This window comes from Anas acuta, chromosome 1 (assembly GCF_963932015.1).
Source record: "Anas acuta chromosome 1, bAnaAcu1.1, whole genome shotgun sequence".
Classification (NCBI taxonomy): Eukaryota; Metazoa; Chordata; class Aves; order Anseriformes; family Anatidae; genus Anas; species Anas acuta.
Window position 1 is genome coordinate 189004518 of NC_088979.1, and position 12021 is coordinate 189016538.

The window sequence follows — 12021 nt, forward strand, 5'->3', positions numbered from 1 at the left end:
CAGGGCTGATCAGGTCCCATCTGGGGGCACTGGCACCTGCAGCCCCTCAGTCCCAGGCATGGGGAAGGGCCGGAGGTGGGGGGATGACAGAGTCCAAAGCTCTGGGGGACAGGGATTTCTGTTTTAGAAACAGGGGAAAGTGTGCCCTGGCCCCAGGGAAGGGAGGGGAACTGGGAAAAGGTGTGAGAAGAGAATTGTGTCTGCAAGCACCCTAAGTCACCGCTGGTTTCCATCAGGAAGCACATTACTGACCAAGCACTAGCACAGGTTACTCGTAGAGGCTGTGGGGTCTCCTCCTTGGAGACCTTCAGAAGCCGCCTGGACGTGGTCCTGGGCAGCCTGCTCTGGGTGTCCCTGCTTGGGCAGGGGTTGGAGCAGCTGGCTCCAGAGGGCCCTGCCAGCCTCAGCCCCTCTGTGACTCTGTGATCTATGTACAATGGATAACTTTTAAATTGGATTTCAAGACCAGGCCATGCTTTAGTTGTCCCACCCCATGCCCCCGCTTGTGTTTGTAGAAGCCCGAGCAGGTGTTCCTTGAGGCTTCCTGCACCTATCCCTGGGTGAAGGGGCCAGCTTCCACTTGGAAGAAGCTGCTGCACCATGCCTGGAAGCGAGGACATCACTCAGGAGCTGCCTGGCTGCAGATCCCACACCAAAGCCACCACACGCTCATGCAGGGTTAGACATCAGGGCAACACTTCAGCTATCAGCTCGAGATGTCTAAGGCAGATGGCTCTGGTGACTCCTCAAGAGCTTTCTCCCTGCAAAAAGACCACATAGCTGAGACAGCTGAATAATTTGGCCCTGGCTTATTTATAATTAATTTATATTTCCTGTTGCCTCAGAGCCTTTTCCTCTGCGTTTAATCTGTTAATTAGAAGCAGGTAATCAAGGATATGTTGAAAGCATCTGCAGCAAGTTTTGGCCTCGTGTTTCCTGCTTTGTCCACCCACTCACCAGCAGAAATCTATCAGCAGAGATCCCAAAGCTTGCCTTTCTAGGAACATCTCTAACCTGTATAATGAAGTAGCAGTGTGGAGGTGCTGCCTCGTGCCACCACCATGATACCACGTTATTTCTACTCTTAACTTCTGTCCTGAAGGATATAAAGTGTTTCTGTCATGTTTTTTTGTTTTACAGTAATGCCTTCTCCTCAGCGTTTCAGTGGAGAGAGCATCATCATTTGGAGCGACCTTGACATTACCATCTCTGTGCCGTGGTACATTGGGCTGATGTTCAGAACCCGGAAAGTCAATGGCATGTTAATGCAAGCAAACGCTGGATCTGCATCCAAGATCAACATCCAGGTAGAAATGTGGCCTTTTTTGCTTAGAAAAGTATTAAGAGATTCTCCCCCATCCCCATCAGGCCGCATGAACTACACAGCTTCATCCACCGAGCTAAATGCACATCAGTAAATACAAGTGATTTCTTCAGCCTTCAACTTTTGATCATTCTAAACTTGAAATTCTGTGGTTTAAGGTTTCCTAAACAAAGTTAGTAGTGTGCATTAATACAAATGAAAAGAATGTCTCTGGTGTCTTCCCCCTCACCTCCCACTAGGCCACTAGGGTAAGTTAGAAACTGAATGTTTGAAATTATACAAGGAGTTATTGCAAGTGTTCTTTTTTTTATTGTATTCTTTTCCTTTGGGGTTTTCTAGGGAAATGTTTTGTGTTTATCTTGTCTTCTGTCCCACTAAATCTAAACATGTCACAAAGAATAGACATGATTTTTTTTTCCCAACAGATACTGAACAACTATGTGCAGTTTGAAGTGTACAGTGGCCTGAGCCAGGTTGCTAGTTTGAAGATGACCCAGACACGAGTCAGTGATGGGGAATGGCATCATTTATTAATTGAGTTAAAGAGTGCTAAAGACGGAAAAGACATCAAGTACCTGGCCGTCATGTCCTTGGACTATGGGATGTACCAGGTACGGCAGCATTATAACTTTGCCACTAAGCACTACAGAAATATTTTGTAAGGAGACTGTGGACAAATACTTATGCTCTGAGAAATGTTCTGCAGTGACTAGTGCCTAAAGAAGTTATATTAATTTATTAAACCTAATGATAATACATCTTGTGAACAAATGCAGATATCCAAGCTCCTCACTTCTTCAGTATTTTTTTCCGTGATGTACAGTCAGCTACTGCTTGACTCCATCACTAGAGAAAGTAGCTGTCTGTGTTGCAGAGAATGATAGTGTCCTTTTCCTCAACAGAGCACTGTGCAAATTGGAAATCAACTACCCGGACTAAAAATGAAAAGCATCATTGTGGGAGGTGTCTCTGGTGACCAAATCTCTGTTCAGCAGGGGTTTTATGGCTGTATGCAGGTAGGAAATGAGAAGAATAGGGGCAAATGTTGATCTTTAAGAAAATACCCATATGAAAATGCATATTTTTTCTTTTTTAATCCTTCCCCAAACATTTCTGTTTCCTCCATCAAAATATCTAAGAATCAAAATAGTAAAGTCTGCCCACTTTCCCAGGTACAAATCTGGTCTCACACAGCAACATCCCTTTTCTTTTGCTTCTTTGATTTAATCAAAGACAAGCATTTGAAAAAATCTGTTTTTGACTCAGGTGATGATGTTTCTGTAAAATGCAGCCTCAAGGATTAATGGAAGTAGTGAAACACATCGCACTGTATTCAGAATGAAAACTCTAAATTAAAGATAATTGTCTTTCATCACCAGGGAGTAAGAATGGGAGAGACATCTACAAATATAGCCACACTCAACATGAAACAGGCTATCAAGATCAATGTGAAGGAGGGCTGTGAAGTGGATAACCCCTGCGACTCCAACCCGTGTCCCCAGCACAGCTACTGCAGCGATGACTGGGACAGCTACTCCTGTGTGTGTGACCCAGGTAACCCACTGACCGCCCCGTGCACTCAGACAGGAGCTGGATCCCATCTCCCTGAGCTCATCAGAAGAGAGGCAGCAGCCGTGGAAGGATGTTTTGCAAGCACTTTGCAAGCCTCCTGCTGCTGGTGGTGGTGCTCATCTAGCAATTCTTCTCCTTCCAATCAGCATCCAATCCTTCTTTGGCCTACTGTACCACCCTTGCAACTACAGTCACGGGCTAAGGATCATTTGTTCTACGAAATGTGTCAACCAAACAGAAAGACAGTTTCTGGTCCAAAGGGCTCTTTCTGTGCACTTCCCCTTTTCTTCTTTTCTTCTGTTTTCTTTTTCTTTCTCTTCTCTTTTCTTTTTCTTTTCTCCCTTTTTCTTTCCCAGCCTTTTCTGCTGTTGGATTTCAGTCTCACAGCCTGCATCCTAATCGAGATACTTTGAATGTTTTCTCTGTTTTGGTGCATGTAGCCAGCACATGCTGTCAGCACCCAGCACAGTCACCTCCCGTACGTGCAGGGAGAGAATACAAAACTATTTGTAACACATGCCCTGAATATAAAACTGGGAACCAGAGACACAAGGGTGCCTCAAGCATGTTAACAGGCTGTCGAAAAGAACAGCCCACTATATTTTTGGCTGAGAGGGAAAAGAGTACCTTCTTCTGACAGTATCTCAGGGAGAATCTACTGATTATTGAAGATGTGTTATTAGTGTATGAGCATAAAATAGATGGTCGTTTAGAGACATGCAAATCGTAAATTACAATGGTTGCTGTAATTTTATGACCTTGTCTCCCCAGGGTACTTTGGAAGAGACTGTGTTGATGTATGTAACCTGAACCCATGTGAGCATGTCTCCACGTGTGTGCACAAACCTAGCTCATCCCATGGCTACACCTGCGAATGTGGACAGAGCTACTACGGGCAGTACTGCGAGAGCAAGTAGGAGAATTATTCTTTGGTTCCTTGATCCTCCCAGCTGCCTCTCCTCCTAAGGGAGCAGTCCATCAATTTCTTTTATGCTTCAGTTAGCTTTCCTGTTCTACTTCACGTGTTCCTTGTAGATGGTATTTGCAGGCTCCCTGTCCTTCAGTGCTTCCAAGCTCTCTTCCCAGATACCAGACAAACTTCCATACACTCAGGGGCCACTTTCCTTCATGAGCAGTTCAGGGGCTAGACCAATTGTGCTGCATTACACAGCATGGCCTCTAACCTGTACCTTTTGGTAGGCTTAGCCAGAGCTGGCTCTGAGCTTCCCCTTCAGCTGCCCCAACACACTCAGAGATCAATGCACCCACTTAGTGGCCTGGCCACATAAAATGGCTTGGGAGATTGGGTCTGGACCCTGGGCTGGCAAAAATCCATGTCTTCTGGACAGCCTAGGAGGTCTGTGCCCTGTCTCTGTGTGGTGGAAACGTGCAGATTCCCTCATCAGCAGCTTCCTGGTCTCAGATAAGCATTCAGCAACCAGCCCTATCCCCGAGATGGCATTTTGATTTGCTCTAATGTGGGCCATTCATGATGTGCAAATGAATGTACATCATTCATTTGAGGGCATTTGTCTAAACATTTAGGAATAGCTCATGTGATGTTGTTTCCTTCCCTTTGAAAACTGCAAGCTTCTTCCTCTGCCTTTTGTTGTGTGGGCTTGCAAACAGTGACATTGCTGTTGCCAGATTCGTCTGTCACTCCTCTGGATTAGCAACAAAGAGAAGTAGTCCCTTGTCATTATCTGCTGACTTCATGTCAAGTGCAGCATTGCTGATTTTTTTCCTGTATTATAAAGCACAGAAGTACAAGCCTAGCAATTACCATAAACAAAATTCAGTGTGGTCTTTGGAACAGACAGCAAGCAGCTTTTCTCCCTGTAGGTGAACAGCAGGGAAGGGATTCCTTTCTGCATTATTGCTGAGGGCAGCCTCAGCAGCATCATCCTTCAGGCTACATCTTGATGCACTTCCAGCCATCAGGCTCCCTTGATCACTACCTCATCCCATCCCAGGGCATCCTTGGCAGCAGTGGCTGTGGGACAAACCTGCTCAGAAGTTTATTCTGGAGAAAAAGAACCAGCAAAACCAAGGGTTTATGTTTCAGCTTTTGGGTTGATGCCCAGCCTCTGGCTTGCTGTACCTGCTTTTTCCTGCACCATGGGGCAGGAATGCATAGGGAGGGGACAGAACCAGACAGCAGCCCTCACGTAGGTGTAAAGCATTGGGGAAACACAGCCTGAGGTTGTGCTGGTGGCAATGGGTAAGTTAGGGACAGGGCATGGGCTGCTGGAGGGTTAGCACAGCCTGGCATGGGCTGTCCAGCCTGCCCCAGCCAGTGCTGACCCCAGCAGCGCCCAGCTGTGGGGCTGCTGGAACCAGGGACCGCTTCCAGGAGGCAACGTAGGTGCCATCACCCTCTCCTAGAGGAAAGAACACTTCATTTGTTCATACAGATATATAGAGGAGCTGGTCCTGAAAACTTTTAGAGAAGTATTCCCGCTAGGCTTTTGTAGAACTGATATTCTTTATCTTTATTACAGTGAACACACACACACACATATATAAAGTGTTGGCTGCTGCAGTGAGGTACGTTGCACCCTATAAGCTGGTGGAGTTGAGTGCAGATTTGGCCCAAAGCTCTTTTTTCCCACCTTTTAAGAGGAATCTTAAAAGAACTTTCTCTGGATGTGATTTTCTTTTATAGGATTGACTTGCCTTGTCCCAGAGGCTGGTGGGGAAATCCTATCTGCGGCCCGTGTAATTGTGAGACGAGTAAAGGGTTTGATCCTGATTGCAATAAGACCAATGGGGAATGCCACTGCAAGGTAAGCAAAAAGCAGCAGTCTGAAGTAAAAAATTCTTTAGCTTAAAAAGTAACTACATCACTAATAACTGCAGCAACCCAGACAAAGTATACAGAGCTGTGCTTTGTATCCTATATGTGCACACCACAGTTAATGTTTACCTAAAACATTTTGCTGGCACTGCCCTTCACCAAATCATACTGTGCAGCCCTTATCTTATTTGCCTTTGTAAAGCAAAACGGAGAGAAGGAAAGCCTGGCTCTGATCTCTCTCTGAAGTGCAGCCTGATTTACTGGGGGAGATCAGACCTGGGCGGAGAGGAATGCTGGTGGTGGGTTTTGTGTCACAAGCAAGTGATCTCCGGCCAGCAGCTTGGGCTGGCTGGGTGAAGCTGTCGTCTGCAGTAGGTCAGCAAAGACCTCGCAGCTTGGAAGAGTTGAATAAAATGAGAGGTTGAACGCTTTCCTCAGGGACTGCTCTCTCAAGGCTTTTTGCAGACATATGGGGACGGAGCGGAGAGTGGGGAAGGGAGGCGCCTCCCTCCTGGAGGTTTTACAATGGGCTGTCCACAATAGGTTTTACAATAGATTTGCATGACCTCAGAGGAGTCCTGCCTATTTGAACTGGCAGCAGCGAATCTGGCCCAGCACTTCTTTCCTAAATGCCAGCAGGACACACAGCAACTGTTGCGTTAAATCGAGTCAGCAGGGTGCCAGCACCATTGTCTCGTGTAATCGTGTAACTCCTCAGATCAAAAGCAGTTGCAGATGCAATTTGAATACACGATCATTGATTTCTCCCTGCCCTGTACATGCGACATAAATGGACAGCACAAGTTTTCTTCCTGGTTTCTCCATGCTAGGCAGGAGTCGAACTGCAAAGCAGAGAAAACTGCAGATCCTTCAAGAATGTGTTCGCTGGGCACAAGCAGCAAGTACATAATGAGAGATGTGGGCCCTGCGCCCCCACTGCAATCAGCAGCATGTGCCCTGGGTCTGGGCAGCCCAGCAACCCCTGCTGTGCTCAGTCTGCCCAACACAGTGAGATAACTATGGGCTAACAGAAAGAATGGTCAAACGTTATGTTTTCTGTTAATTGCAACACCATCATTATCCTGTGCTTGGCTCAATGAGCCCTTTTATGATGCACGTGCTGCTAGACCTGCATTTCAGAAACACGAGCAAATGCTTATATTTGGGATACAAGTAAAATACCTCGTCGTCTGTCCTTTTCTGCTTCTCTAGGCGAATTACTACCGGCCACAGAGCAGCGACACCTGCTATCCCTGCGACTGCTTCCCCTCGGGCTCCCACACACGCACCTGTGACATGGAGACAGGGCAGTGTCCCTGCAAACCCGGAGTCATAGGGCGGCAGTGCAACCGCTGCGACAACCCCTTTGCCGAAGTCACCCTGAAGGGCTGTGAAGGTACACCCCGTCCAGCAGTGCCAGGCTGGGGCTGCAGGATTGGAGCTGAGGGCAGTGGGGAGATGTGGGGAGCACAGTGCTGGGTGTGCTGCTGCCTGCTGGGGTGTCTGTGAGGCCAGTGGGGTGGCTCTAGCAGGGCAACGGGAGTGCAGTAGCCTAAATCTGCACCCCTTCTCCTAAATTTGTGCCAGTATGACTCACAGGGGCTGGGGAAAAAGAAAAAAATAGTTCATATTTCTTTATTTCCATCAAGTGGAAATATAGCTAGCTTAGAGGGAAACAGCAAAGCACCCTACTCCCAATTTTGCAAGAAGCCTGACTTCATCTGCCAGTACAGAATAATGTGGCTGTGCCACAGCTGATGAGATGGGTGAGAGCCCTCACGTCCTGTGCCACACTCCAGCTGCCTTTCTTCCCTGCCGTGCCTGTCCTGCCTGTCCTCTCACCCGCCCACCCTCCACCTGCAATCAGCACAAAGCTGCTGCAGCAGTCATCTCACCGCAGCGTGTGGGTGAAATGACAGGGAAATGTGTTCCCACAATAAAGGATCAGGCAGAGAGATGCAGAACCAAGATGCAGAGCCCCATAATCACCCTGAGGTCTCCTCTGTACCTGTCCAACTGTGCTGCTGAACAAGGAGCGGGTGATGGGCTAAAGCTTGGGAAGCGCTGCAAAGAGCAAGCATCCTGTTGGGGCTTGGGAAAGGTTGGAAGGTCCTTTTGGCAGTCTGGAATACCTTCTAGTTGTTCCTCTGTGATTTGATCTTCTCAGAAAAATTGCATCATTTCTTCTTCTGCTTTCAGTAATTTATAATGGGTGTCCCAAAGCTTTCGAGGCTGGTATTTGGTGGCCACAGACCAAGTTTGGCCAGCCAGCTGCAGTGCCGTGTCCTAAGGGATCAGTGGGTAAGTTCCCTGGGTAAAACATTAACTACTTTATCTACATGTGGGCACAGGGGAAACAGCAAAAAATGTGTGCATAGGGAATGGTGTTAATTCATTGAGTCTAGAGATTACCACATAGCTTATGCATGTCACAAGGACAAAGCTTTAGCTGAAACTCAAGAACTGTTAAAATACATCTGAAATATCCAAAATATAAATAAAAAAGTGCAGCAGGTAAACACACACAAAGAACAGAAATTCTGTATCAGTATTTTCAGAAAAGCACAGTCCAATATTCTGGTTACTGTTGTTCAACCACTTCTTACCAATGTAATTTTCAGTTTCTAGTGACTTACACATCATCTCCAGCAACACAGCTCCTCTGGGCAAAGATAAAGTGATGAAAAATGTTTGCATGGTGATCACTTTATTGGCATTGCAGGCTAGCAGTGCTAAGAGGTACAGCAGAGGTTGCATTTTTCTGCCAAATATCTTTTCTGCAAGCCATAATTCACATGCCTGAAAGACGTATTTTACCGAGCATATGAGCTGTGTCATTTTGTACTGTGAATGAATAGCAATTTGTTTTTTCATGCATGTCCCTGAAAACATTTATCTTACAGAAAACCAAAGCAGATTTTTGAAAACAAGTGTTCACAATCTTTTCCTAAGGCTCTTCTGTCAGAAACAAAATTCTGTCTAATTTCTAGACCCAGTAACTCTTACCTGCACTCTTCAGGTTCAATGGATTACAAATGACTGTGTAACTTTTCCAAATATTACCAGGGAGGATGCAGGAGTTCAGAAGAGTCATGGTCACCCAAGTTCCACTTCTGAAGATTTTAAGATGTAAAATTCTCCCCACACTTTTTTTTTTTTTTTAATTAGACAATATTTGCATTGCTAAACACCTTAAAGTTGAATTAAAATAAGCTTTCTCACTAAATGCGCACTGTTCTTGTGGTTGACGCCAGTGTCTCTTCTGGCAAATAGCAGTCAAGGATGCTCTTAGGATGCACATTTTAAGTGAATTTTACAGAACATGTTTTACAGTGAATTCAAAGAAAGTCAGCTTTATAATAATGAATATTCAACTAGGAACTTGAGGCTTAAATGTATATTCATGGGAAAGAAATAATATAGTTAGATATTGTTCTATCAGTTATAGTTCTGTTATTTAGATATTAGTAATTATATTGCTTAGACACATGCAATGTGTATCCAAAGTTAACTAGCACAATGTTAGTTTTGAATTTGATAACTTGCGATTCATTGTGAAGGATTCACAGCCAAGAATCACCTTTTAAAATGATTTGACAAATTGTAAAACATAGTAGGTTAAACAGCAGGCTGCTCACAAACCACTCACAAGTGGCAAAAGGAAATTATTTGTGTTGGCTGAAGTGTCTACTGTGCGCTGTGTGTGAAGGCACCAGCATGTTTTGACATGAAAATAGCATTTATCGGGGTGGTCTTCCTATACAGGCTATTGCACAGAAATCTGAGCAGGGTTATGTTTTCATAAATATTTAGAAAATGCACAGTCGTTCTCATGTTTGATATAAATAAATTGGTGAATTTGTTAGAGAACATTGGGGCAGGGTGGCTGAGAGTGGTTGGGTGGATCTGAAGCTTGTCTAACTTTTGACTTTTCTCAGGAAGGAATGCCAGTTTGGGAAGGGAAGTATGTGTATATCGCTAAGAAATTTGAAAACAGAAATCTATGAAGGTTTATCCAGAGCAATTCAGGATGTTATTTACTATTCATGTATTGTCTCCTTCAGGAAATGCCGTTCGCCACTGTAACATTGAGAAAGGCTGGCTGCCTCCCGAGCTTTTCAACTGTACCACCAACACTTTTGTGGATCTTAAAATCATGGTAAGCTGTGTTTTCTTGTGTTTAGTCCTCCAGAGCCTGTCAGGACCCAGCAGTGTTTGCATATAATGAACACACCCAGAACACAATGAAATCTACTGTTTCTCCAATCTAGTGAACTCTGGAAAGGATATATTTACACTTGATAACCCCGTAACCATATTTTGAGGTGCGCACTGTAGCATCCAGTGACTACTGACAGTGTAGTCCAAATCCCTATTTGATATGAATTGTCATGTTGTCGTTGACTTCATATGAACAGCGTTGATTTACATAGATAATAATCCAGCACAATAATCATTTTTTTTTTCTGGTGATCCATTGTAATTTTTCTTTGAATTTAAAAAGACATTTCTTTATTTTCTTGTTTTACCTTGTTTCTAGTTGCTCACCTGTTGCTTAATTTTTCTCAGCACTAATAAACATGTTTTTAATATTTACACTCCATAAGACATCCTATAGTTTCTGCCTTTATTTTATAAATGATCATCAGTCAGACTCCAGTTTGAAGTCCCCAAACTCCATCCTTTGACCAAATCCTTGGCCCTCTCATTTCCCATCTGGACCCTTGTGCTTTTCTGGCTCTTGAGTTACATTTTCCATTGAGCTGTCCTATCTACCCTTCCTCAAGACAAGCACCATTTGGATCAGATGACACTTATAAGTGTTGAAGTTCCCTAAATGAAGAATGTCTCTGTAACTAGAGTGTAAATAAATAAATACATACATACATACATAAATCACACGTTGTTTTTTTTCCTTCATTCTTGTCTCTGGTTCAGAATGAGAAGTTACACCGCAATGAGACCAAGCTGGATGGAGACAAAACCATACGGATTGTGAGAGTGTTGCAGAACGCCACCAAATACACCCACAGCTTGTACGGCAATGATGTGAGGACAGCTTACCAGATGATGATCCGGGTCCTAAAGTATGAGAGCCAGCAGCAAGGGTTTGACCTGGCGGCCACGAGGGATGTGGAATTCAATGAGGTAAGAGCGATAGTATGCACTGTGCTTAGCCTTTACAGTTCCCCTGAAAAGTTGTGTGAGAATTGAAAACTGATAATTGAATTCGTCTTAGACCAAGAAGGAGTGAACGTTATGTAATTGCTCTAACCTGTCTCACAAATGAGTCAGTCTTCTCAGTTTAGAGTGGGAAGTTGGTTATGCATCATGTGTGAAGAAAGCAGATCATCTGTAGAAAGCACTGTTACAATAAATTGCATCATATTAACATCCAAAAGTAAAATTCCTCAAATTAAAAACTAATCAAGTTGATGTACGCTTCCTGGATAGTCCTGGTTTTGTCTACTGTATTTAATTTTGTTGGAAAACCTGCCTAATTTGATCATTTTCATTTAAATATGTAGTGAAATCTGAGCCAGCTACTGACTGAGGGTTTTTACAATTCAACTTTGGAAACACTCGAATCATATCTGTTAAGCAGTTGGTACGCTGAAAGAGACTCCAAACTATAGTGAAATTTTAAGTGATACAGGCACATGCAAATATTGGAAATGCATGCCAGAGGGCTTCTGCTAGTCAGTACCTTCATGAAAGACCCAGTTATTACCAAGGTCCTGGTGAGGTGTAGAGAACAAGCTGTAGCACCCTCTTTGACAGGGGGAACCTGTAGTTGTGGTGGAAAAATGTCAGACATGGAGGAAGTTGTGGGTTTTTTTGTGACCAGGTGAGATGTCTGGCCAGGCAGAGCTCCCATCACTCCTGCATGCACTATGGGATATTGCTGCCCACATTTGGCAATGCTGCTCCCAAGAGCCCAACCGTGGCACAATACAGAGCCCAAGCTGGAATTATGCCAACGTAGGGATGCTGGAGCATCCCTCCTTGGGCTAAGACCAGTCTTTGTGCCGGCCAGAGGTGGGCTGGCTCCCTCCAAAGGCGTGCTACACCTAGCTCACCACTCCAGGGGCTCCAGTGGGACCAGCCAGCTCAGGCAGGTGTTAGGGTGAACTCAGAGACCTTGTGCAGAACCAGGATGCACCAGGAAGTCAGGGAGCTGCACCACCTCCCCGTGAGGTGGGAGTAGATGGGAACATGACTAAGAAAATTCCTTGGTGTCTTGGGCTTTGCAGTCAACAGACAATGAAGAACTTCGAAAACATTTATCATCTTAGATAAACCAGGTTTAAAGATTCCATGTTTCCTT

At 44.8% G+C, this 12021-nt stretch overlaps 1 protein-coding gene across 6 annotated transcripts in view; it reads left to right on the forward strand.

The window, feature by feature from the left end:
- CELSR1 (cadherin EGF LAG seven-pass G-type receptor 1) overlaps positions 1-12021 on the forward strand; it is a 160450-nt gene that overhangs the window by 116927 nt on the left and 31502 nt on the right. For all 6 annotated transcript variants that reach the window (XM_068669716.1, XM_068669710.1, XM_068669712.1 and 3 more), the window contains exons 9-18: positions 1141-1307; positions 1750-1935; positions 2227-2340; positions 2704-2878; positions 3668-3809; positions 5562-5682; positions 6906-7089; positions 7893-7994; positions 9758-9852; positions 10632-10841. In XM_068669716.1, the coding sequence (XP_068525817.1) occupies positions 1141-1307; positions 1750-1935; positions 2227-2340; positions 2704-2878; positions 3668-3809; positions 5562-5682; positions 6906-7089; positions 7893-7994; positions 9758-9852; positions 10632-10841 (1496 nt within the window). The remainder of the gene's footprint in view (positions 1-1140; positions 1308-1749; positions 1936-2226; positions 2341-2703; positions 2879-3667; positions 3810-5561; positions 5683-6905; positions 7090-7892; positions 7995-9757; positions 9853-10631; positions 10842-12021) is intronic.